The sequence below is a fragment of the Protopterus annectens genome, chromosome 10.part0 (assembly GCF_019279795.1).
Source record: "Protopterus annectens isolate FY-2018-M chromosome 10.part0, PAN1.0, whole genome shotgun sequence".
Taxonomy (NCBI): domain Eukaryota; kingdom Metazoa; phylum Chordata; order Ceratodontiformes; family Protopteridae; genus Protopterus; species Protopterus annectens.
Window position 1 is genome coordinate 287,520,711 of NC_056744.1, and position 27,494 is coordinate 287,548,204.

At 37.6% G+C, this 27,494-nt stretch overlaps 1 protein-coding gene across 1 annotated transcript in view; it reads right to left on the minus strand.

Moving 5' to 3' along the window:
• LOC122814129 (polycystin-1-like) overlaps window positions 1–27,494 on the minus strand; it is a 1,441,736-nt gene that overhangs the window by 273,492 nt on the left and 1,140,750 nt on the right. The window contains 2 exon segments of the mRNA XM_044086744.1: window positions 5,828–5,940; window positions 16,306–16,460. Coding sequence (XP_043942679.1) covers window positions 5,828–5,940; window positions 16,306–16,460 — 268 coding nt within the window.

Here is a 27,494-nt window from a genome sequence, read left to right on the forward strand (position 1 = left end):
TTACGTGGACGGCTCATGCAGAAGGGGTCCTACAGGGAAGAATCTGGTAGGGTATGCAGTAGTTACAGACACTGAAATTTTAGAAGCTCAATCCTTACCACACAACTTATCTGCACAAGCAGCGGAATTGATAGCTTTGACAAGGGCATGTACTTTAGCAAAAAACAAGTGTGTAAACATATATACTGACAGTCAGTATGCTTTTTCTACAGTACATGTATTTGCATAACAATGGAAAAATAGAGGAATGATAACATCCAGTGGCAAACCTATTAATCATGCGCAATTTATTTTGGAGTTATTAGAATCTTTTCCGTTACCTACCAAAGTAGCTATTTGTAAATGTGTAGCTCATACAAAACAACAGGATAAGATTTCAAAAGGCAATGCACGAGCTGATGCGGCTGCAAAGCAAGCAGCCTCAGACTCAGAAACTTTATTTTTGAACGAGGAATTACAACCCTCTGAGATTTTAGATTTAGACATGTTAAAAACAATGCAGACGCTTACTACAAAAGCAGAAAAACAAAAATGGGTAAAACGAGGTGCAATTCTTGAGAATGGACTATACATTTCCAAAGAAAGAAAACCGATATTGCCATCTAATTTATTTAGATATGCAGCTTTGTTGAGCCATGGGCAGAGCCATGTCTCAAAAGGGGGGATGGTACAGTTAGTCAATCGAATATTCCAAACATACGGATACACAAACTACACAAAAATATTGTGCAGCTTGTCATACTTGTAACAAGCACCATGCACAAGGGGCATTTAAAACCAAGCAAGGAAGTTTTCCTATACCAATATATCCGTTCCATACTATTTGTATGGATTTCATAGAATTAAGTAAGTGTGAAGGGAAAAAATACTGTTTAGTTATTGTAGACATGTTTTCTAAATGGGTAGAAGCTTTTCCAACCAAAAATCCAGATGCAGCAACAGTAGCAAAAGCCCTGATAAAAGAAGTGATCCCTAGATTTGGCATTCCAGAGAGGATTTATAGTGACAATGGCACACATTTTGTCAACCAAATGATCCAGCAACTTGGAAGATTTTTTGGTATCTCCTTAAAGAACCACTGTGCCTACCACCCACAGTCAGCAGGACTGGTGGAAAGGTACAATGGAACCCTTAAAAATAAATTAAGAAAGTTAGTTGAGGAGACCCAAAAGAACTGGATACACTGTCTGCCTTTAGCACTGCTGAGTATGAGAACGGTTCCAAATGTAAAGGGTTTGACTCCCTTTGAAATGATTTTTGGGAGAGCATTTTATGTGCCTCAGTGGAAAGCTCTCATGCCTGCAGAACAAGAGGCTGACAGTTCGTTAGCAGAGTATATGAAGAAATTGTTAATGAATAAATCTGTTTTGCAGTTTAACTCTTTTTCAGATAAGGAACAGACCAGACCGGTAGAAGCAGTCTTTGCTCCTGGGACATACGTCTGGCTGAAAGTGACGAAAAGAAATAATTGGGCGAGTCCAAAGTGGGAAGGTCTGTACCAGGTTTTGTTAGCAACATCTACTGCAGTTAGAGTGGCCGAGAGGACGTCCTGGGTTCATTTAACACATTGTAAACCGGTAAAGAACTTTCAACTTGATAAAAACTTTGTGACTGACACACAACCAGACCAAGATGGCCGAAAACAAAGCGAATAAGAATTTAGATCAACCCCAGAGATGTTGCATAATCATTTTGTTGAGTATACATTTATTGACTATAATTGTGACAATTTTCCTCTTGTTGTGGTTTATCCTACAAACAACTACGCAAGTGAAAGTGAAAAGGCGTGATGAAATGTCTATAGACTGGCATCCAAATTTTAACACATACCTAGCCATGAAACGTGTATATGCAGAGACTATGAACATTTCAAATTGCTGAGTTTGTACCGCCATACCTACAGCATATGGAGGACTGTTAATGTCTGCTATCCCTTTGGGGATAAATGAGACTTGGGAAAATTTGCTTTTTGACACTGGAACTGTAAGATCACAAGACAAAATAGCATTATTTTTACCTGTTACCCAAAAGGGAATTGTGTGCTTTTTTAAAAATGATACCCTCCAAGTAGGATGGAGTAATTGTAATATTACGATATCCTACAAGTGTTACATTAAAGTTAAAAATGGAGGTACTGTTTGTAATACTAACTATGATTCATATTTGAGTACAATGAAAATAACATTGAATGAAGTACGACAAAACCCTGTTTTGTTTAAACAATTGTCAATAATAGATCAGAAAATGTTTCATGCAGGGCTAATGCGTATTAGTACTAAAGTAGAAAACTTTTATTTTATTTGTGGGAAAAAGGCATATAAATGGTTACCTGAGAATTGGTCCGGCAGTTGTTTTTTGGGTTATCTGGTTCCAGCAATAAGACATACTGCAGAATTGCCTTTGGATAAGATACGAAATGTGAGAGATGTAGCCCGAAAACCTGAAGGTCCAGTGGAGAAACCTGTAAATCCAGTCGGAAAGATCAAAGCTGGCTGGAAAGACCATAATTCCGTGAAGGATAAAGAAAAATTAACTCATATGGACTTGAGTGACAGTGTTATATCTTGGGCAGGGATATTCCCAGCATATGGAGCAGTCAAATCGATCTGGGAGTTGAGAAAACTGTCAAAACTTCTCGAAGTAATGAGCAACGCAACTTTTTCTGCCCTTGAATTAGTGACTGATGAACTGAATGCAATGCGAACTGTAGTGCTACAAAATCGAATGGCTCTTGACTTCACCCTAGCGGCGAGAGGTGGTACGTGCACACTCATCAAAGAAGAATGCTGTGCATACATTCCTGATAATCGTCATGAGATAAATAATCACCTAGAGGTAATTCAGCAAGTATCGGCCATGACTGAACCAGGCCCAAACCCACTGACGGACTTTTTCCAGAATCTATTTGGGGGGTGGGGTACCATCCTAATGAATATTCTAATTGCCATTTGTGTGGGTATACTCCTAATAGGAGCATGTGTTTGCTGTGGAATTCCCTGCATGAAAAGATTAATCAAAGATTTTATTAATGTATCTGTTACTGAAACTTTCTACCAAGATATTGAAATTGAAAGATTGATTTCAGATGACGCTTTTTCTGAAGTATAGATTGAATGACTCACCTAGCTGAAAATCCTAAGTGGAAAAGGTTAGGAGATGAAATAACACTATGTATACTTCAAAAAAATAGAATAAAAAGTATTAATAGGGGGGAAATGTTAGAAAAATATGTATTTAAATAAATGTGAAATGCTAGTTTAGAAGCAAGGTAGTTTATAATGCATTTTATTCTATTAATCATATAACAGAAGGGATAAATTCATGTGTAAATGCAAGTAGCTTCTGAAACTGCAGTGTGCTTTGACCCCTGACCCAGGCAGCTGCCACCTCAGCAAGCTTAATGTTTATGCTTTTCATAAGTGATTATCTGCTGGGTCAGGAAATTAAATGTGTAAATCTTCCGCTCCTTCCTGATGAGATAACTTGTCCTTGTAAATAATGAAATCTTCTCTTCCTGCATGAAGTAACTTGTCCTTGTGAGATAAAAACACAGCTGGTAAAGAAAGTGAAACAGTGAACAAATATGTATGTTAAAGACTGAATCTGCTATTGTATTCAAACTGATATGAGACCTTTAAAAAGTAACTTTACAGGAAGATATTGTGCCTGACCAGATGAAACAGCAAGGTTGTATTATTATCAAAAGAATGTTTTTGATAAATATACAACTGCAGCTGTTGCATGAATAAAGGCCTGTAAGCTAAAGTGATGTAAATGCCCTGTGACTTGTAATGTCAGTAAGGTGGGAACAACTTGAATGTTAAACCTATATAAACTTGTGAACTTCCTGTATCATGTGAGACAAAATTCTGTACTTGTATGGTTTTTTGCCTCCTGGTGTACACTAGTAAACTTTTGAATCTGAACCTCCCGTGTATTGAATACTTAATTTTATTTAACATAATTTATTGCACAGTTCTTCTTGGAGGTATATACAATACTATTATCCAACTGTCAACTACATCAATGGTACACTGGTATTCTGTTTGGATGCTAGCCACTAAACTCCTACTTGCTTATAATGTCTTCTGCTAGAAAGTGCAATAAAATGACTGGTAATGTATTCACATGCAGATATTCATAATTCATGTTGTACTTGCCTCCCACACAAAGACATTTATTATGAGCAGAACTAGTTTATTAATCAATTAATTTAGTCAGGTATGAAGACTGATGTAAGAAAGATAAAAAAATGTAGCAAGGACTCATAGACATATTGTTGCTTGCACTATTAGGGCAATGCTGCTACATCCAGCAGAAGAATGGGGATAGTCTGTGATTCGGGAACATAATACTGCTGCAGTGAGCGGCATCTTCTCGGCGGTCATTACCAAGCCTCGCAATTGATTCTTTTCTTTGAATTGCTTGACTGCTACTCCTGGTGAAGAGTTCTAGGGGAGAGCACATGGCTTATTATTATTATCCATGTCCTGGGGCTGTTATATTTGCATGCTGTTCTTACTGGTTAAACTGGAGGTAGCCAGGGCCATCCTACCGCAGTACTGCTACCTTGATCTCTGAATATGAAGTCCAGAATACAATGAGCAAATCTGAATGAGGCAGGTTTGTGCAGTGCAATGCAGGTTTCCGAATCCTGAGGTATATATTTATGATGATGTTTCTATAAGCAAATTGAATGGAGATTCTTAATGTAGAGTGGATTATAAGATACCATAGTTAGTCACCCAGTCACTGTTGAAGTGACACACTGACCCCATGTGCAAAAATTGGAGTGGGGTTATGGATGGACAGATGGATGCTCTCTGCAGGACATTTAGTCTTCATGAACACAGTGTTTTAAGATTTGCTAAAAGCTGGGCAGCAGTGTTTGGACTGCTGGTGGATTCACTCTTAATTGGTGTGATATGGGAAAAAACCTGCAGAATGGATAGACCTAACTACTTAAAATGGGTGATTTCAGTAGCAGCATCCATCTTGCCTTGTACTGGTAACCATGCAAAAGTACATAGTAGGCTAAATATTTTATTTGACAAAAAAGGCTTCAGTTTTAGCGTAACTATGTATCCTAAGAATTCATAATAAGTGATCAATCTTACTCTGAACAGACCAATAAATAACAACAATAATAAATAAAGTTGACACTGACAAGTGTTGACTTCAACCATGAATTCAAGCACAAGCATTACTTCTAAGACTTCCTATCATATAGGACTCTCAGTTGTAAATGCTAAAAGAAATATTTTTGCATATGTACACCGCACACCTACAATTCTCTAAAGATACTAACTCTAAGACTGCCTGACTTTTGATGCCAGGAAAACATTTCCTCGTCCATAAACATTCTACCATGTCAACAGAATCAAGCTGCATTGTGCATGTAAACAAATGGCTCTTATTTATGCCTTATGATCAGTGCAGAAACAGGGACAGAGTTGCAGCATGTGTGAATGTAAGTGTATTTGTACTTTCTTAAGCAGTAGAAACAGACAGATGGCATGTTAAAACCACTATTTTTCTACTTTCATAGCTAATTTTCCCATTCTTTTTAAGAATCATTTTATTTTTGTCCCACTGTCTTAAGTAATGTTGCACCTCTGTTTATTTCTCTCATTTTGTATAACAGTGCAATGTGTCTATACATACAGATATGACAGACTACATAATAATATTTGCACAACTCAGAACACTTTTAGCTTGTCTAGAAATTAAAGTAGAAATTAACTTTCCTATTAGATAACACGAATATGAGAACTAACTGTGAAACAAGTACAAGTTATTCAGCTACATTAGATAATTTGATACTTACCTTCAAGGGAGCACTGCTGCCGAAGACGTGCAGACCCCACCAGAGTCAGGCTGGGGTTGTTGTACAGATGGGGCAGAAGCACATTATCCATCCAGGACCACATGTCAGAATACCTAAAAGATAAGGTGTTAAAATACTTCACAACAATGGCTGATCTTGTAAAGCATAATGAGCAACAACTTTCCAATTCACATATTTAATGGTGGTTTCTTGGCAGGTTGCATTTTGCCAACCATAGAAATGCAATGAAATTAATTATTTCCTAAAGAATTACTCTATTTTAGGCTCATATCAACAGCACTGCTAACTTTGCTTACATTTTGTAAGATGCAAGCCTTTTGGCATCTATATTTTGTTTTACTTTTCTTTACCTTGGTGTTGAAACTATTGAAGATTAACATGTTAAGCTGGTCTTAATATGTCATAGGCTTCATATATGACTATATTTTTGGGTCCTAACAAGTTCCTTCTATTATGCTACCTCATATGGATAGAAGTAGTAAAATAGAAGGACACTTCGATTGCAAAAGCACAGGCATAGTGTATATTGCTACATGCTCCTGTTGTCACTCCTTTTATATAGGAATGACAACAAGGACGTTAAGTGTTAGAATAAAGGAACACTTATATGCTATAAAGAAGAGAGACACAAATAATGCACTATTTAAGCATTCTACTGCATATAGGTATTTTAAAAAGTTTTATTTTTCTGTCTTAGAATTAGTTCCAAAAGATTTGAGGGGAGGTAACTACAAGAACAAAATTCTTAAAAGAAAAACTTTCTGGCAAGTTAAGATGCAAGCAGACATATATCCTGGCATTAATGAAAGCATCTATATAAAGTGTTTTTTAGAATAGCATCTTCATTAATACTGGCTAGTTTACATACAAAATTGTTATTAATTAAATGTGTTCTACAGACTGAATTGGAACTGTTAATCGATTGGGCATGTATTTAAGTGTTCATTTTTTTACTAGTGTATTTAAATGTGGTTTTTACTGCACTTTTTATTCCAACGAAGCCTTTGGATGAAAGCGCTAAATCTCTGTGAATAAATAAGATTTATTTTACTCATGGTGTTTCTGCTGCCTTCCACTGACTTTTTTTGTTGTACTTATAAATGAAACTTGGCTGGACAAAAGCTCTGGTCTTTTCTTATTACGTTATTTCCCCAAGATTCTTATTTTGTATACTGCCATAAGCAGGTTCAGATAAGTGTCTTGTGTGTTGACATCATCTTGGTGGGTAATCAGGATTCAGCAATAGTTGCAATTACCTGTGCTACCCATCTTTCTGGTCATTGCTCATGCGAAGAGTCACATCCAGCAATATGGTCATGGAAGTAGTGACTTGTTTGACTCTGGAAGTTAGTGTTCAGATGAAATATTTCTCAAATTAATTTTTATAAATAAAGCCATTTCTTCTCATTTTCCAGTGTCTGGCTGTGACATTCTTATCTAGCTACTCTTGAATCAAATATAAGTTCTAACCTGATGCACTTTGGTAAGCAAGAAGAGTTGAGATTGCTGCTGTGGATGATAACATAGTTCTATATTTTCTTCTAACACAATAACTTTGCACTACCACTGGGTCAAAGCAGACACAGCAAACAAGGTGACAACACCATATTGTAGAGGCCTGCATGCTGGTTTCCATCATTTACTACATCCCGTGTTGTTGTCTGCTGAATGCACAGCCTTGTACTCTCGCTCATTGGGATTTAGCATTGAAATCACAGCAATGAGGTTCTCATGGGCAGAGTGAATCAAATATGGAATCTGAAAGATCACACCTCTGAGAAATTCAAATAAAATGTGGATAGTATCAATCCATAAAGAAAAGAGAATGATGTATGTTTAAATATTTTACCAATAGACAGAGAAATGAGGTATCTGAGTTCTTAAAAGTCTTTATAGGAATGTTGTATTGAAACTTCACTGTTTTCTTGTTCGTACGAAGAACTGGATCAAAATTCAGAAGCATCTGTTGTGAAAGACAGTTGAAAGTTTTGAGGCAGATGAGACAACTGAATATAATCATTGATAATGGCAAGCAGTGCTACATCAGTGAGTTTGGCAGATGAGAGCCAGGTTAGAACTGCGGTGTGCATCCCGCCCATCTATGTGTCAGGTAATGGAAAGAGGGTGAGGTAGAGTTAGGGGCTGTGGGATATAGAAAAGCCAATTGTCAAGTATCCAGAAGGGATCCCTACCTGTATGTCAGAGGGCAACGGACTAAATTCCTGACAGTGGTTGGAGGTACTAAAAGTTATGCCTAGTCAGGAAGATTACAAGGTGGTAAGCAGGAGCAGTGAAGCTCTGAAAACACACAAGCTTGCCCCAAAATGAAAATAATGTTGAGTACTGCATATGATGAATAAAACAATGTTCCATTTGAAAGTTCATTCCATGGGTTTCACAGTGATATATACTTACAGTAATTTTTTTGTGATGACTTTCCTGTGTGATATCTGATATTTTGTCAGAATGTTGTTCATAATAAAACTCTTCATATTAAGTTTGTATTATAGCTTTAACAATTAGTAGTATTTTGGTGATTGATGTCATGGTACTTTGAGAATTTGGTCATCTCCTTCATGTATTCTGGCAGCATTTGTGTTAAACAGTGTATAATTTAACCTAGTTAACTGAGTTGATGATAGCAGTGTAATTAACAACTGGATATCTGTTCTGCTAGTGAAATCAAGGAAAAATGGAAGAAGAGATAATAAATGAGGAAGATAAGAAAAGTAAGGTCAACCTAAGAAAAGTAAGGTCAACCGCATGGGTGTGGCTTTGCCAGAGTATGACAAGGTTAAGTGGAAACATAATACCAGTATTTGCTTTGTATTCTTTGTAACTACTTGTGTCTGTATTCCTTCCCAAAGTAGATTGTTCTTTACATATCAAAACGGTAAACATCCGAGCACTACGTAATTTGGTTTTGGACATGCAGATGAATGCTTGCATTAGTATTAATACTAATACTATTAATATTATTATTAGTAATAATAATAATAATAATACTTATTATTATTAATATTGATCATGATATTGAGGTATTTACTGCACATCAGCAAGTCAAATGGCATTATAAATTCTCAGTCTAGGGATCTAAACCTCTTCTGCAATATCAGCAGAATGGTTGGAGGGACAGTTATATCTTACAGTGATCACTGCTGCTTTGGAGCAGACTCCCCATCCTCATAAAACAAAAGTTCATCCCTGCCGATATTCAAAAGCAACTTGCATCTATGGATGGGAAAGAAAAAATTCATCCCAGGACTGCCCCCTATAGTACTAATGGACAGAGGCAGTCCATAAATGCTTAATCCCACCAATGGGACCTCTCAAATGAGCTATGGCATGATCCTAGTTATTCTAATTAGGGGTAATATATAATTATTGGCCATGGGATGGGTAAGGCCAATCTCTAACCAAATGGGATAGGTTAATTTGAGCACAAAAAGAAAACTGGCTAGGCCTAAAATAAATGTCAAGGGCAGCTAGCCTAGTACTTAACCTATGAACCGATGAACCTACATTTGCTATATATAAGGACCTGGTATATTTGTTAATGTATGCATGCTTGGGACATATAATGGAGGTAAACTATTTATATTTTGCTTGAAGTTTACAATGGATGGAGAATTAATATGTCAAACTGTTATTGTAGAAACATTTGCATGCAGGGGCATTCATTTAAATGGATAGTCACAGTGTTATACTGTTGATAGCTGTTTGAAATGTTGAGGATAGAGCTGGTAATGAAAATAATTAATATTTTTCGGTGATGAGTTTGTACTTTCGATAATACTGTTGAATGTATGAATGGGATTACAGAGAAACAGGCAATGTATTTTTCAAGTGTGTGAAGGATTTCCTATTTAAGACAGACACTGTTTCATAAAATTAGTACTGGTAAGAGGTGTGCACAGTTTGTTAGAACCAACACTGTGAACATCTGAGGATATAGTAATATGGTCATGGTTTAAAAGAAGCGGGTTTATTGTAACAGTTGTTATACTGAAGGACTGCTTTCTATATTAAGAGATCAATCAGTCTCCTATACGAAACTTCATTTTGAAGATGTTTTTAGGGTAGAATATTGACTTAGATGTTGGTTTGATTATTTGATAAGCACGGCTTAAGTAGTGTAATATGATATTCAGTAGTTAGTGAGGTTAATATTATGCTTGTCAAAGTGGGGATTTGATAAACAGATCAGTTACTAAAGATCGTGTCTCAAACGGTTCTTGTTATGAGTCTACTTCAGATGATCGAAGTTTCAGAACATTGAACATCTTATCATCAAAGACCAGCTCATCGAAGTTCTGAAACATCGAATATTTAAAAAAAAAAATCTAAAAAGAAAAGAAATCTTCTCTTACATTTTTCTAGGGGGTCAAGTCCCCCTGCACCCTCTGCTACTTAAATATACCAACTCCAAAATTGCACTACAGTGAAGAGAACAGTAAATTTCCTGTTCCATGCTGTACGTCGATCTCCATTCAGAACATTCAGTGTTTCAGAACTTCGAACATCTGGTCTTCGACGATCAGATTTTCGATGTTCTGAAACTTCGGCGATCTGAAGTAGCTCCCTTGTTACACATTGTTGCTTGTAGAGTATTTGAACCTTTTTTTTCTTTTTTGCTTTATTTTCAGCTTTGTGTATCCTAGCCTAGGTAAGTCTCAAGGAGCTTATTTGAATGATATGAAGAACGATGATAAGGGTACACTGGATGACGGAATGGATTATATGTGACTGTCGTAAGGTGTCAAAATGGCTCTAAATCATATAATCTGGTTGCATTCTAATATAAACTGAAGGGGCAGATTGAATATTCATCGATATTGGGCTTTATGTGGGTTGAGACCCTGGGAATTTATAAGTATACTTATGTGAGGTGGACTGCATTTGAATTTCAACTGACTGAGTTTTTTCTTGGTGTGGTTTGGAGGGACGACTCATTTGTTTATTGTACGAGTCTGGAACACTATAAACTGGATAGCACTAGTTATTGTGGAAAAGTTATTTACAAGCTGGTGAATTTATTGATGCTCTCTCTAGTTAAAAGACCACTACAGGCAGAAACTGAAGACACACACACACACACACATATATATATATATATATATATATATATATATATATATATATATATATATATATATATATATATATATATATATATACACACACACACACACACACACACACACACACACACACACACACACACACACACACACACAGACACACACACACACACACACACACATAGTTGTCTTATAATGATGTTCTATGCAATCCAAACATGCTAGCACTGCAGTAACTACTTATTAATTTTAATTTTTCCTAATCCTGAATGATATTATGGGATAGACATGGTGACGTGAGTTTGTCTTGTTGAAAAGTAATTCATTACCCATAATGCACTGTGATGGTACAGTTTATGAGATTACAATGCTCTAATCTGTGTTGTCAGATCACAGTCCCATTTACTTAGATGGAATGAATAAGAAATACTGTCAAGTTTGAGAATACTTACTAAAAATGTTAAGTGACATTTTTTTCCAGTGACTCTTACATGTGTTTCCTTCATATGTGTTACTCCAGCTGTGAAAAGTGAAGAGTTCTTGGCTTGCAAAGCTCAAATAATTAATGGTGCTGCTGTCAGTGTTTATCAGGTTAATTAACTTTCTGATTATAACAGGTTTAACAGGTATACAACTCCAGGAAGGGTAAACAGTGCAGCTTTATACAATAGTACAGAGACAAGGAGCTGTTAATTTTGAACCTGAATAGCTTTATGACCTCAGTGTGTATGAAATAAAAAAAGTTACTGATATCCTGCTGTATTCATTTTCCTTAGCAAAAAACTTTCATATGTCATTGTCATTGTCACTGTGACACAATATCAAGAGATACTAATTCCTAATGAAATTGCCCTGAGATTTCATTCAGCCCTGCACTAAAGAAGCTGACTAGGACAGAAATGTCACAAAGTGGGAGAAACTACTACGTTATGCTCTTTTACCATCTGAAAGTATGGGGATTATCTGCAAGAGATAGAAATGCACTCTGGAGAAGGGAAAATGTGCATTAAGGGTGTTTGCATCCTCTAAGATGTGATGGGCCAAGAAATTACTGTTGAGGTTTTGGGTGAATTTTGGACATTTTGAACGGTTGTAATATTGATTCTATTTGCTTTTTAGGAATGTAAATGCAATGGAGTTAATCTGATTGCATTAAACCAAAGACATCTTAACAGATTTCTCTGACTGGTAATTATAATGAAAGACTCTTTTTAACCAGTAGAAATATGAGTTGCATTAGATTTATAGAGCAGAATGTTTGAATACTGATGTCTGCTAGCTCTGCATCATCGTAATGAGGTAATTCTAGACTGTGGATTACTGGGGAGACGAAAAGATTTTCTTCTTTGGGTTGTCATTACACAGTAAAGTCAAACATAGTGCTGAGATCATGGTACACTGGGGATAAGGGAATATTCCCATTTCCCCACTGTAGTGCGATCTCAAAGTGAGAATATTAAAGTCGGGAGGTGTCCTGCAAAAAGACGTTTTTTTGTGTGCTTTTTGTTTGGGTTAGCCGATTCGGCAACTAAACTCCAGCAAAAGTGCAGTTTCGCTGAAGTGCACTTTCACTGAAGTGGAGATCTGCTTTTCTTTTTCGAGCGAGTGTAATTTCGATGAACAAAAGTAGATTCATATATATATATATATATATATATATATATATATATATATATATATATATGGGTCTACTTCTTTTGACCTAACTTTCATTTGCCTGACACTTATTTGCCTGACCCCATTTGACTGAAATTTCATTTGCCTGACACTTCATTTGCCTGACACTTCATTTGACCGACAACTATTATTAGCAAGAAAATGGAATATGCCCCCTTCCCCACTGCAGTGCGACCCTGGAGTTAGAATATATAGTTAGGGGGGGTGTGGGGGGCACAGCCCCCATTAATGGGTGTGTGGGCTAAGCCCCCACTTCATTTCATATGATATTGTTAACTTTTAATGTAATATTGCTTAGTAACAGAAAAGTAAGTGGGGGGCTTCACCCCCCACACCCCCCCTAACTATATATTCTAACTCCAGGGTCGCACTGCAGTGGGGAAGGGGGCATTTTCCATTTTCTTGCTAGTTCTACTTGTCGGGCAAATGAAGTGTCAGGCAAATTAAATTTCAGTCATTTGGTCTCAGGCAAATGAGTGTCAGGCAAATGAAAGTTAGGTCAAAAGAAGTAGACCCATATATATATATATATATATATATATATATATATATATATATATATATATATATATATATATACACAGATAAATATATATAAATATACATACACACACACACACACACACACATATATATATATATATATATATATATATATATATATATATATATATATATATGGGACTCCTGAATTTGGTTGACACAGCACGGTGCGGACAGCTACTTGATCTCCTACAGTTGGTTGGACATATACAGATGGTTGACAGGTGTGCTAGATTGATAATCCCAGGTGAAGGAATACTCCCTTTCCCTGGGACTGTGCAATTTTGGAATTAGCATTTAGAATTAGCATGGGTTGTGGGTGGTGTAGGGTGCTTGCAAAAAACAATGAACAGTCAAAGTTAAGAAGTGGTTTAGATAAACCCATAAATTATTGGCATGGATTCTCCTACTTGCCATTTCCAATGCTGGCTGCTGTGGTAATGCTGATTCCATTATGCAGTGGATGTGTGATGCTCCCACCAAAAAATGAACAGGCAAAAAAAAAGAAGTACGTTTGTCCCTGTATGTCATCCAGTTGTCGATGCCTTTGTGCGATTATGTGAAAATGAAGTGGCTAAATATAGACAGCAAAAGGGAAGTAAACATTTCCACAACTTAACTCTAAATGAGAAGAGAGCACTGTGTGAACTACAGAATATGAAGGACATCGTGATCAAACAAGCTGAGAAAGGAGGGGCAATTATAGTTACGGATATGTTGTTCTATGATACCAAGATGAAGGAGATGCTAGCAGATATAGCCACCTACAGGAGGATTGATAAAAGAGAATTGAACACCATTATACATAGTGTACAAGACACACTTTATGACAAGCTCATGAACAGATTGATAAGCAAAGAGCTGTTTGATTTTTTTGAAGTATGTCATCCTACTATACCTAGCATCAATGGAATGCCTAAGGTGCATAAGAATCTACATGACCCTCAGATGCGACCAGTCGTTTCAGGAAAAGGATGGATAACTGAACCCCTTTCTATTTTTATAGAAGGGGAGTTAAAGAAATTGCTACCTCACGCACCTGCAGCGATCAAGGACTCGGCTGAGTTCTTAAGTAGACTTTACAAGAAACTGCAACAGATGAATACTTGTAAGAATTTATTATTGGTAACTATGGATGTGAACAGTTTGTTCACATCCATACCCAATGATTTGGGGATCGAAGCGATCAGAGACTTTGATGTGAAGCACAAAGCAACCAATGATATCCATTTACTATGTAGTCTCTTGGAATTGGTCTTATATAACAATGTGTTTCTGTATGGTAGTACTTACTACTGGCAGAAGCCAGGGGTAGCGATGGGAACTCCATGCGCAAATAGTTATGCCAATCTGGAACTGGCAAGATGGGAAGAGCTATGGAAAGCGGATATTAACAACAAATGGAATAGAAACATAGTTTTCTATAATCAATTTGTGGATGATGTCTTTCTCTTATGGGATGGCGATTTAACCTCCTTGGAACATTTTGTACAATTTTTGATGAACACAACTTAATTTTTGAAGTTTGAAGTGACATCTTCTAATACAGAGACAGAATTCTTGGATGTTAAGTTAATGTTAGATGACACATGAAGCATCAATACTAGAATGTATAGGAAACCTGTGTGGCACAATCATTTACTACACAATACTAGCATGCATCCCAGGCATGTTCTTGACAAAATAGTGACTAACCAACTAACTCGAGTGTCCAAGCTCTGCATGAGGGATGAGGATTGTAGGGAGGAGCAAATTAAACTTATCAATGACTTTAATAAGAGAGGATACAAAGTCAAAGAGACACAGACCAGTGAAGCAACTACCTTGGAACTACGCTCTCAGAGGGGAAGACCCTATTTCTCAGACCAAGGTGAAATAGTTAAGATCAAGCGAAAGGAGGTAAAGTCCAATCTGAGATGCCAGTTGACATATAGTACTGACAATTTTGCTATTCGTAATACCATCAGAAAATTTTGGCCAGTGCTAACATCTGACAACAAAATTAGGGAAATTGTTGGAGATCAACCCAGCTTTTCTTTTAAGAACAGGAAAAACTTAAAAAAGACTATTATGTTATAAAACAGAAACCAAAGCTATTTCTGAAGACAGGAGTTTTCAGATGAATAGGAGAGTTGGAACATTCAGATGTGGAAGTTGCAAGGCATGCTCTCATATAAACATCTCAAATACTTTTACACATCCCCTAAAAGGAACTATAAGTTTGAAGGATTTGCAAACTGTCGGAGTAAGAACATTATCTATGTGGCAACCTGCAGTCACTGCAAGGCATACTACATAGGGAAAACTAATCAAATGCTCAAGGGACGTATCCTAAAGCACTTATCTGACATAAGAAAAAAAGTTATCAGCAATGCACTTTATGCGCCTATTAGTATAAATGACAGTCATTCTTTCAAGTTCATGGCACTAGCTAGGCTTCATGAAACACCAAGAGGTGGGGATTTAGTAAACCGAACAGAAATTGAAGAGATGAAGTGGATAATGAATTTGCAATCAGATCAGTCACCAGGTCTGAATGCATTTGTCCCTTTAAAACCTGCACTAAAAGAGAAAGCTCTTCAGCACTCAAAATGACATAATTAAAAGGGTGTGTATGCTGCTATGGTTACTAAATGCATCTAAGTGAGTGAACACTAGGAAATGAAGGTATTTAAGAAGAAGTTTCACTGGAAAACATTTAGGATTTGAAAAAGGTATTATACCGAAAGCGCTTATCCGGTTTATGAGCCAGTGTGTTTATTTTATTTTATCTTATCATCGTATATTTTATTAAAGTTTTCAAGTTTTACGTGTTTTTAAGTGGAATTGCTGGCAGAACCATTTGTTTTTGGGGCCTGTTACAAATTTGGCTGTTTTGTTGTAGCACATTTCTAGTTTAGTTTTAAGTGAGGAATGGAGGTTGGTAAGCAATTGGGCACCATAGACCAGAGAAGAAAACAAATAGGTGGACATGAGTACTTATTTTGATGGAAAGGAAAGGAAAGAAATTGTTTATGTCTGTAAAGAAATCCTATTTTTTGTGGGTCTTACTGATGTTATTTTGAATGTGTAGATCAAATTTTAGGTTTTTGTCAATTATGATTGCTCTACATAACATTCCAGTAGGGTGACCTTCACACTCTTTTACTTACTTACCCTTTGATTGCTGTAAAAGTCAAACCATTTCTGACTCTTGTGACAAGGGACTGCTTGACAGAAACATGCAGGAGTCGGATATTTGTGTCCCGGAAACAGCTCTGGTAATTAATTACCAGGACCACAAGCAGGAAGAGCATGTGGATAATGCAGTTCTGAAAAGAAACACAAAATAAGGATACATGCTATGTTAGAGCCAGGTGAAATTGCAGCAGTACTCATCATTTCATTCAGATACGATTATGGGACAATATGTCTCCAATTCTTTTAATATTACATCCAGAAGCCAGTTTTTACTTACATACAAGGCAATGTGATTGTGTATATAACAAACTCTAACAGCAGTCAAATGTTAGAAAGCCATGTCTGTTTCTCCATCAATGTAGATGCCTATATGGCATACATGTAGTTAATCACAGGAACCTAAAGCTCAGTAAAATACAGAACTATAATAACAGACTTGTAAAACACCAGCACATCAAAACATTTAAAGTGAGATAGTAAGGTTATGTTAGTATAACCATTACTCGGTGTAGTTTATAGTTTTGGAACTTTCACATTATCAATGGATTACGTTGGCAGATGACTGCAAGCTGGGTGTTATCATCGACTCCCTTGCAGACACTAGCATTTTTCTAGAAGATCTATCTCTGACTAACAAATGGCAACAAAGCCATGGTCTTAAACTCAATGCTAAGAAATGCATAATTGTACCCTTTGGGAAGTAAACCATCTTGGCTAATTACCATGTAGATAATACACCCCTAAGAGTTGACCCAGTGGTCAGGGATCTGGGTATGCATGTAGACAGTAGCCTTACCTTTGACCACCACATGGCCACAGTGGTAAAGAATTCATTTTACATTGCTCAAATGATAAGTGGCATCTACGTCCAAAACAGATCATTATCCCACTGTACTCTGCCCTTATCAGACCAATCATAGAGTACAATGCTCCCTTTGGTATGCACCTGACCAGGCATATTCGACAAATAGCGCAAACTCAGAAGTTCCTTACCAAAAGAATATAAGGCGTAACAAGCCTGCCTTATGCAGAGCACCTTAAAGCCCTTCACCTCTTCTCAGTCTCCTATAGATTGCTGAGGGATGATCCATGCCTGGCTTACAAGGCATCTGCAAATTCCACACTTAAGAATCTCCTACATTTTTGTTAGTCAAAGCGTACCAGAAATACAAGGTCTAGGGACCTGTGACTTAAACAGAACATGCTGGAGAGACAGATATGTGTCCCAGAGACTGTCTCTTCTATGGAACAAGCTTCCCATTCATGTGAAGCTGAGTTTGTCTATTACCCAGTTTAAGCACAACCTAGACCAGTGGATGGGGAATAGGAAACTTAGATCAGGTCTGACACCCATGTCCCTTATGGACAGAGTCAGCTTATAAATGCCTGGCCCTCAGTGTCCTATTTGGATATAGCATATCATTATTCCTTAGGGAAAACTTGGCTAGGCTTAGAAAGCGTCCCTGGTTTGTTAGCCTAATAACAGTCTATGATTCTATGAATCTATAGAATAAAGCCTATTGGAGAGTGGGTGAATGTTGCCTTTACCCACATTGACATGGCTAACCCTTCAGGTGAGCCATGAGGAACAAACTAACCTATTACAAATAGAGTGTTTCCACACTTTAAGACATATTACTATTATACAATGCACTTAATAAAAAAAAATGAGTATTTAATAAATGTATTACTGAAAGCTATTTTTCTTCAATGATGATGTAAGATCACAAGAGTACAGAGATATGTTGCATCCAGCATGCATATGTTTTGTGATGTGACTCTGCTCTAGAACCTGAGTCCATCTTATTCACTGAGATCATCATGGTCACAGGGTATGTCCTTAAGGTTTGGAAAACAGTTGCAATAGTGCTTCTGCTCAAGGAGTCACTATCCCAGACCTCTGGGAATTACGGGCCCATCAGCCTATGTACCCTAAAATTGCAAGGCCATTTAATGTATCACATCTAATCGTTAAGACTATGATATTAAAAATCTTATACAACCAGACCCACAACAGTTAGTTTTTGTCAAGGATAGATCATGTCTACTCAGCTTGGTAAACTTATTTTAGAGGGGTACGGAGACAGTGGACAGTAGCCCCTCATTCCACAGAGCATATCTGGAACTAGACAAAGCCTTCAACACTGTACCCCATGATTGTGTTGTAAACAAGTAGAAGAAATAAAGGTAGACCCATACATGATAAGATGGACTGAAAACTGGTTGAAGGTTAGAAATCACATGATTAAGTTGACAGGTGCCAATTCAGAAAAGTAAGAAAGTGCAAGTGGATTACCATGGGCTCAGTACTGGGGCCCATCCTTTTTGGTATATATTATTCTGACTTCCATACCACAAATCCTGAGCTATGATGACTGCAATCTGGGTGTCAATGTCCATTCCTCCATTGATATTCAAGTGTTTAAGCAACAACTATTCCTTACAAACCAATGGTATAGAGACAAAAGGCTCAAACTAAATGCACTTGTCACCTTTGTGAAACATCCCTTATCTACATCTTACAGTATATCCAGTACCCCCCTCCACATGTACACAGTAATCAGGGATCTCAACACTGGGTCATCACTTCACTCATTTTTGACAACCATGTTGCAGTAGCAGTAGCTGTTATGACATCCTTTTATCTAGCACAACTGATTTCCAAAGATATTTCATTTAGGTCAAAGGATGTTATTGTCCCTCCTTAGTCTGCCCTAAACAGACCAATTATGGAGTACAAATCCAATTTTAGCATGTATCTAGCAGATTAGTAATGTGTGTTACTGTTTATTTAAAGGATACAGTAATGCCAGAAATACACTGCAATTACCCTGGCAAATGGACAGCCCACCTTACCTCCTCTGACAGACTACCATATTTTCTTTTGTCTTCTGGGCCACTTGAAAATATGACATAAACAGTATTCAGCACTACATACCAGTGAAAACAATAGGCAATTCACCAAAAGGTGTTGTCCCTAATGTATAGTGTCGAAACAAAAAATAGTACTTACAATATGGTAGCTAAACATCCTTAATCTCTTTTTTTTTTGCTGTCAGAGAAGGTCTGGGAGGATCTGCCAGAGGTCAGCATGTTTGTGCCTGCACTACTCACCAAAGCAGGTGACGCCGTTGCTATTTATCACTGCAATGGCAAACTGGTGCCAGGCATTGATTTTGTAAAGAGGGTCCTTGTATTTCCACAGCAGGTAATCCCTGTGGTGCTTGTGCAGCAGGTAAAAGAAGGCCTTACACTCCCTGCTGCACCATGCAGGAAAAGGGCTGCCAGATTGAGTGCCTGTTAAGACCATATCCATTCTCAAGGTCTAATCCAGGAGGAAAATGGTAGACTGGTGCACACAGAAGCATGTACTAGGCCCCATATGATGTGTATTAATAGGCAACAAGGTACCACTGTGCACAGTAACAGTAGTGAAAAAAACATAGTCTCTACAGTGATGCAAAGTGATAGTTGCATGGCTAGGTTTCAGAGTGACTGTGAGCATGACCACACCATACACGACCTCCAAGCTGGGAACAGGCAGATAAGAATATCATAATGTGGTTCATGACTTATAATGCATAGTGTTATAGGTGTGATTTTCAAAGGCTGCACAAAATCACATTAGCAAGATTATTACTATGCTACAAGGCCCATTTCAGCCTGATAAAAACATAGTCACCATACTTTGGGAGAACACAATACAGTGAACAACTTGTAGAATCCGAATATTAGGATATCATAGTCTACAGCCATATAAGCAAACTGAGAGTATGCAGGATTATTGCTACTAGACCTCGGGACTGCAATGATTATAGAAAGCTGCCCAGTAACAAAAGGCACGGCACAAATATATGTGTGTGTCTAATACTGGCATTACTATAATTTATTTATTGACATTGATTGACCGGAATAGTCCACTGGGCCAAAAAGACCCATTTTCTGTAAAGACCCAGGGAGAAAAACTCCAACAATTACAGAAATTTTTGTATAACATCAGATGAAATATTACAATTGTAGCAGAGATACGCAAGATCTTAGAATTGAAGCAGAGATACACAAAACTTTCAATCCAGTGTGCTAATGTTTAAGTAATTCTGCTTATACAGTCACATGAGTAAATTAAGAAATGTATGTCAATTATACAATACTAGAGATACTAGAGGAGAAGAAGACAAGAAAAAGAATAATTGGTTGATATATTAAGAGGTTGTAATATATTTATTGGGCTTTGTAGCAAAAAATATATTTAAGGTGGTTTAATCATGTGATTACAGGAACAGACAGGGTTATTGAGACAGAGGTCTTTCAGTAGACCCATAACTAGATCAGCTGGCAATCTGTGCAGGTGCAGCCTGTCAACTTAAAGTTGAGGAGCAAAAAAAAAGTTCTCCTTTAAGCAGAGGACAATTATTATTCCACACACACACACACACACACACACACACACACACACACACACACACACACACACACGCGCGCGCGTGCACTAAGCATATTAGGCATGACTGCAAATGCAGTATCTTCATATCCTTATGGCTTCATGAATGCTGTGAATACACAATAAGGGCCCTAGTTAGTGGAATGCCTCTCTTGGAACAGCACATAGAGCTTCCTGTGGGCAACTAATAACATTCCTAAACCACCTCATTTGTTTTTTTTTTTTTGCATCACCAGACAAGAATGGTTTTACAGAAAGATAACTTGCTATATTTGGGAGCAAGTACAGAGATGTTATTATCTAAATTATGTAGTTTGGTAGAAGGTGTTTGGATTGTAGGGCCTACTGTAGCCTGGTTGTCATGCCTGTATTTCCCTGGATGCCCTACAGCAATTGTGGCTCTGAATAGCCTCAAATCAGAGCAGCTCAATCTTTATAATGAAACCGTCAGGGAACCTGACTGCAATACCTGTTCACTCCCACAGATAGAGCTGCTCTGCTGAAAACTTTGGCAAGACCCAGCAAGTTTATGGAGACCTTGGGTAGCTTCACATCACATTCAGACAAGGTAATATGGCCCATTAGCATAGAATATTTCTGAATTGCATTATTTTGTCTGGGCAGAGCAGTTTACCATTGAATTAAAAATACCTCAGTATGCCAAGGTATTGAATTTAGTAGATCTCACCCCTTAAGATGACAGCCCAGGTGTCAGGTTGAATTTTAATATTTGGTGTGGAAAGGCAGAGGCTGTTGCCCTTACTAATCTATGTTTCACAATCCTGTCCTGAATTTCTTTCATTAGTCACATTTTTTTCAGGCCAACATTGGATGGAAATAAATTCTCTAAAAATACATCTCAGATTATCTGGGAAACCATGGCTTCTGGGGCCCCCAGCATAGCTCTCAACTTGTCAGGGACAAATCTCAACAAAATTAGGAACAAACAGAGACACTTTCAAAATGTTAGTACTATTAACTTGTAATACTGATAGAATAAGAGAATGTAAATTAATGGGTCTAGGACTGATGCTCGACGGTGCTTTTCACCGAAGGTTTAATGGCCGGGCATATTTAAGTGAAAGTGCTTTTAACCAAAAAAGCTCTTTCGCGTATGTATGCCTGCAGCCAGAGGGAGTCGTGGGGGAATGACTGTTGTGGAGATCGTACTATGGTGTGGGTAAGGGAATTTTTTTTCCTTTTCCCCACTGTAGTGCAATCTTGGAGTGAAAATATTAAAGTATGGGGGGTGTGGGGGGGTACAGGGGGGCTTAGCCCCCCTGCATAAACACCTTTTTGTTGTTTTTCCCTTTTTTGTTTTTTGACGCACTTTAACGAAAGTGCTTTTTCGGTAAAAGTGCTTTCATTAAAGTGTGTTCAGTGATTTTGGATTTGGACTGTTGAGCTTTCGTTCAACAGTCCTAGATCCAAATTAATATACATTTTCTGAAGAAAAAAAGTCTATAACTTTAATTATTGCCATTATTTATTAAGTGCAATTCACCACCTTTTCTTCAAAAGTCACTAGTTTTAGAAGGGATTAAGAGGGACAGAGCTAAAATTTCTGTCAAAATTGGGAGACATCCCTGAATATCAGGGACATTGAGAAGTATGGCCCAAAGCCCCTACTTACTTGAGTTATTTTCTCTACAGTTATTACAGTGTAGTCTTGGCCAGTTAGGGCACATTGAAAGGTTGCAGGAAAAAGCTGAAGAGTAAAACAAAATGTGAGAGAAGTAAGATAAAAGTAATCTGGATGATGTGAGGAAGCCAGGAATGAGGGAAACAGGGAGGTCATTGGGAGATGTATGCAGATGTGTGGCAGTAGGGGTGCTGTCATGGACCTCTCTGCCTAGGGTCCTGTTTCATCTAAGGCCATCCTTAGACTGAAGTATTAATTCACAAAGTAGAGGATGGATTAACAACAGCAGACTTCCTAAAGAAGCAGAAGAATCAAAGTTGTGAAACTCACCAGTGCTCAGAACAGAAATAAAGTAGTTTGTAAGGGGCAGAGAAACAGTTAAAAAATAAACTGTTAGAAAATCTGCTTGGTCATAAGGGTCATTATCTACTATTGTAATCTATGTTTATACTTATAAATAGCCTCTGTGTCAGAAAATATTTGCAAATTGTATACTGTTCACTATGACTATGTCCTAATTGCTAAGCACCACAGAATCTACCAAATGTCCCATATATCTTTGCTGTTGTTTTTTATTTACTTTTCTTTTCTTCTTCTTTCAGTGTTACCTGTTAATGTTGTATATAGCATATCACTCCAGTTCCTAAACTCACTCTTACAAAAGAAGAAAAACAGCCAGTTACAGCCATTTTAGGGAATGTGAGAGAAGAGCTCTTGGTACTCCTATACTTAGGAATGTGATTTTAGTAGCATGTAGTTGCAGAGCCAGATCCAGCACTATGTAACCTAGGCAGTTGCCTAGTGCCCACTGCCACATGCATCTATGTGTGTGTGTGTGTGTGTGTGTGTGTGTGTGTGTGTGTGTGTGTGTGTAATGCCTCAGTTAGGGATGGCAGCTTAGTTACCTAATTCATGCTCATACCCTATACCTTAATTACAAGAGTCCAGAGCCTGAATCCTCCAAACCAGTTACCGATCTGCCATCATGAATTGAGTTTCAGTGCATTTTCAAAATATGTTGAGTATCAATGCATTTTCAAGGGCTATTGCGTTTCTGTGCATTTTCATAGAATGCTGAATTGTTGTGCATTTTCTAAGAATGTTGAGTTTCTGTGAATGTTGAATTTCTGTGCATTTTCCAGGAATGTTGAGTTTCAAGGGAAGAGAAGTTTACTGTTGGTCATGCTAAGTCTGTTTTCAATGTGCAATTATTTCGTTTAGCAAATGGCTATTATCAGTGGCTGTGCTCTAAAGCTTGAAAGCAGTGTTAGTAGCACAACAGGTAGCATATTTGCCTTTGGTGCAGAAGGCTGTGAGTTCTACTTCCACACCATGTAAATGGAGTGCTGATATTCAGTGTCCTTTAAAGAGGGGATGAGGGTGCTGCACTCCTGAGTGTTCCTCTTTCGGATGAGGTGCCTAGTAACTATGAATCTGTTGCTTGTTTGACAGCCATTTCCAATTGCAATATAACCAGATCACCAATTTTTTTTTAATCTAACATGGGCAATTTATTCTTCAAGGCAGCAGGCAGTGAATATGTACATGAAACAATCAAATGTAAAGTTGTTTGCCAGCAGCAATCTCTTCATTAGTTATAGATCTCTTTAATATGGAATTATTCAGATGAATTTTACTTCTGTTGAGAATATGTATATTAGCTAATTTGGTGGATTGCAATGACAAATGTTTGAGTGGCCCTTTGTGGTTGAAATGTTCTGTAATGGGTAATTTTCTCATTATTGCTTCATACGTTTCATTTCTTTACTTACTGGAAAAATGTTCAAACCTACAAATTTAAAGCACTCTGTAAAAAGTGGTGTTGTATTATACAAGGAATATAATTTCATGTAATCAGAATGGTGCATCAAAGAACACATGTATGTATGCATAGTCCTAAAAATGTGTGCAAGGGGCTTGCGGTTTGAAAACAGCCCTAAGGTAAACTAAATCCGGCACTGGCCAGATGCATTTTCTTTGAATGTGGGTTTCACTGCTGTTTACTGTTCATGTTGTCTGTTTTCATTGTGAGGCTGCATTATTTTGTTTAGCAAATGGCTATCAGTGATTATGCAATAGAATTTGAAATAAAAGCTTTAAATATGTCTAATCATTGTAGAAGTAAAGAAAAAAATAGTATGCATGCTGACAGGTTTGAATAGTATTTATGGTAATTAGGGAGAAATAGCCAAGGAATGGGACACTGGAGTGGCTGGGTGGAGTGCTGCCGGGGGGGGGGGGCAGTTGCTCCTGATCCACTATCCTGCCTAGGGCCCCATTTAACCATGATTTGGCTTTTTATAGACATGTATTTGTCACAGAGCTTCGCATTGATGGATGGGTGGATGGAGCTATTTGCTGAAGGGAGAGGGTTACAGCCCTCATTTTCACCTGTGCCCTTGGTACAGCAGAATACATTTGATGATATACCACAGCTTACTTGTGGTTGACTGGTTAAACTGGAATTTATTTATGCTTTGTTGCTGGTTCACTGTTTCAAATGTTTGAAATCAATCTGTAGTTTAGTGACTTGCGGATGTGTCAGAGTGCTTCTTTTTAGAAGGTCAAGGTAGGCTTGAGAGCAGCCTGGCTGTGCTTGAGACTTCAGACAGAATGTGTGCTTATTTGTCTAAAGGTGGGATAAGAGGTGGTTTATTCATCTGTAAAAATAATTTAATTTTTTTTCACAGGCAAGAAGACAGACTGACTGGCAGTATAGCTACTTGGCCTTTCCCCTTCCTAATAAATTATTCGTTAATCACTGTAATATCTTCATTATTTCTCTCTCTTTCTCCACTAGCTGATGAAGAAGTTCATAAAGTTAGTAGAATTATTTTGTTTTCAGTGATATTTGTGCACTCATTTAACATTAAAAATTGAGAAGCTGAACTGAGGCATGTAAATAATTGTATATATGTTTTTTTCAAGCTTTATCAAATGAATATAATTTAAAACAAACAAAGGGTGATCCCCAAAATAACAAGTAGGGGACGGTAGAGTGCTGAGGGTAGGGGCACCCACAAAATGAGCACAACCTGGGGCCTAAAGTATGTGTACTCCACCTCTGGTCCTGCCCACTTTTCCATTTGTACCAAACTGTGCTACACTTTGTTTGTCTTTTTGGCTTTTCCCGGTTAGGGGTCGCCACAGCGGAACTCCGGTCCACTAATGATTGGCAGTAGATTTTTATGGTGCCGAGTTTCCAGCCCAACGCCCAACCTTCAGCAAAGGCACACCCATTCATACATGTCTTTTGGAGGCCACTTGACCATGGGGAGAACATGCAGACTCCACACAGGAGGCACTCCAGCTGAGAATCGAATAGGAGAACCTCTTGCTGTGAGGCAACAATGCTACCACTGTACCACCACAGCTTAAAGCAAGTGTCTTTTCAGTCACTGATATTTTTTCTGTCTTTTTCTCTATTACAATTCACCCAGATAGTCAGTAGTTATTTACCTTTACAAATAAAGGTCAACAGTACACTTGAGCTAGATTTCTACAGGGTTATGAAGAATTATCTACTCTCTTTCACAAAAAAGAAAATGACAGCTAGACAAAATCCAGATTCACTGTGGTCTGCTGTGGTACAGCATGTAGATGTTTTACTTTTAGCATCAGATTTTGTTTTATTTTCCCAGCAAGATACTGTCCTTTTCCTCTAAATCTAGTTGAAAATGCCAGATTTATATTCACCAAACAAAATCTACAATTATGGAAACTATGAGGTCAATACTTGGGCCATTGGATTTCTGCAGTAGCTTGCATTACTGCTATATGAATCCATGCAATAAACAACTTTAAGACTTTCTTGGTTTAGCAGGTTGTTGCATATATTGGATCTCTAAACTTCATGGAAACAGTAAAATCTCTTTTGGAATAACTAGGAAAGGATATTCCAGAACTATTACCCTGGCAGGAAAAGCACAAACAAGCATTCACTCATTTAAAAATCAGACATTTACTTTTAACCTTCCTGCCCTTGGCTACAGACTTTTCTAAAGTTTTTTTTTCTGTTTTGTTATGAATTCAATAAAGTATCATTAGCATTATTAGCATAGTCAGAAACAATGACTTTAGACCCGCAGGTTATTTCAGAAGCAATTTTGGCCTGGTACCAGCTGCTCTCTCCCATTGTTTTAGGGCAGTGGCTGCTAAAGCAAGACTTGTCAATGTGCCTTCTGTCTTCTGATTTGGGCATAAACCTTACATAGCATTTCTACTGAGCAACAAAACTAAGTGCTTGTCAGCTTTGCACTTGTCCAAATATGAACTTAAACTACTAAATAAGCTGCCTTTAAAAATGATTGGATGCCCACCATTAAATCCTGTGTCTCTCATCCATACAGAGGAAGAAGAAGAAGAGCGTCATGGTTGTTTTCTTGTTAACAATGTGCTTCTTCCTAGACTTGACCTGAAGGATATTTTGCTACAGAAACCAGAACTTATCATGCTTGTGGATGGGTCATGGATTCTGAAAAAAGATGGATTGCTTATGGCACCATTTTCAGTATGTACTGTTGATCAAGCATTGTTGACTGGACAATTGAGTAGGGCTTTGTCAGCACAAGTTGCCGAGTTAACAGCAATTACTGAAAAATGTAAAATAACCCAAAGAAAGACAGTGAACATATACACAAATTCTAGACATGGTTTTGGAGTAGAAACACAGTTTTGGCACATTAAGGAGACAATGGGGCAACCTGATTTCATCTGGCTGTTTGACAAAAAGGCTTATATTTTGGTAGTCAGTTGTGAGGTTCACATTTATTACCCAGTGAAACAGCTGTGGTAAAATGCGCCACTCATAAAACCGATGATTGTTCTTGAATTTCAAAGGGAAATGTATTAGATGATATGGTGGAAAAACAAGCTGCATTATATAATTCTGTACACGATTTTTCTTTTTTTGCCACTATTGAAAACTGATAATTGCTCTGCATTGTTTCAAGAAACTGTGACTTTTCTGGGCCAAAAGGTAAGATGGAGGTATGGCAGATGAACTTACTGTCATACCTCCATACAGATGAACCACGTCCTTTTTCACCTCATTTTGTTTGGAATTAACATTTACCCTCCTGT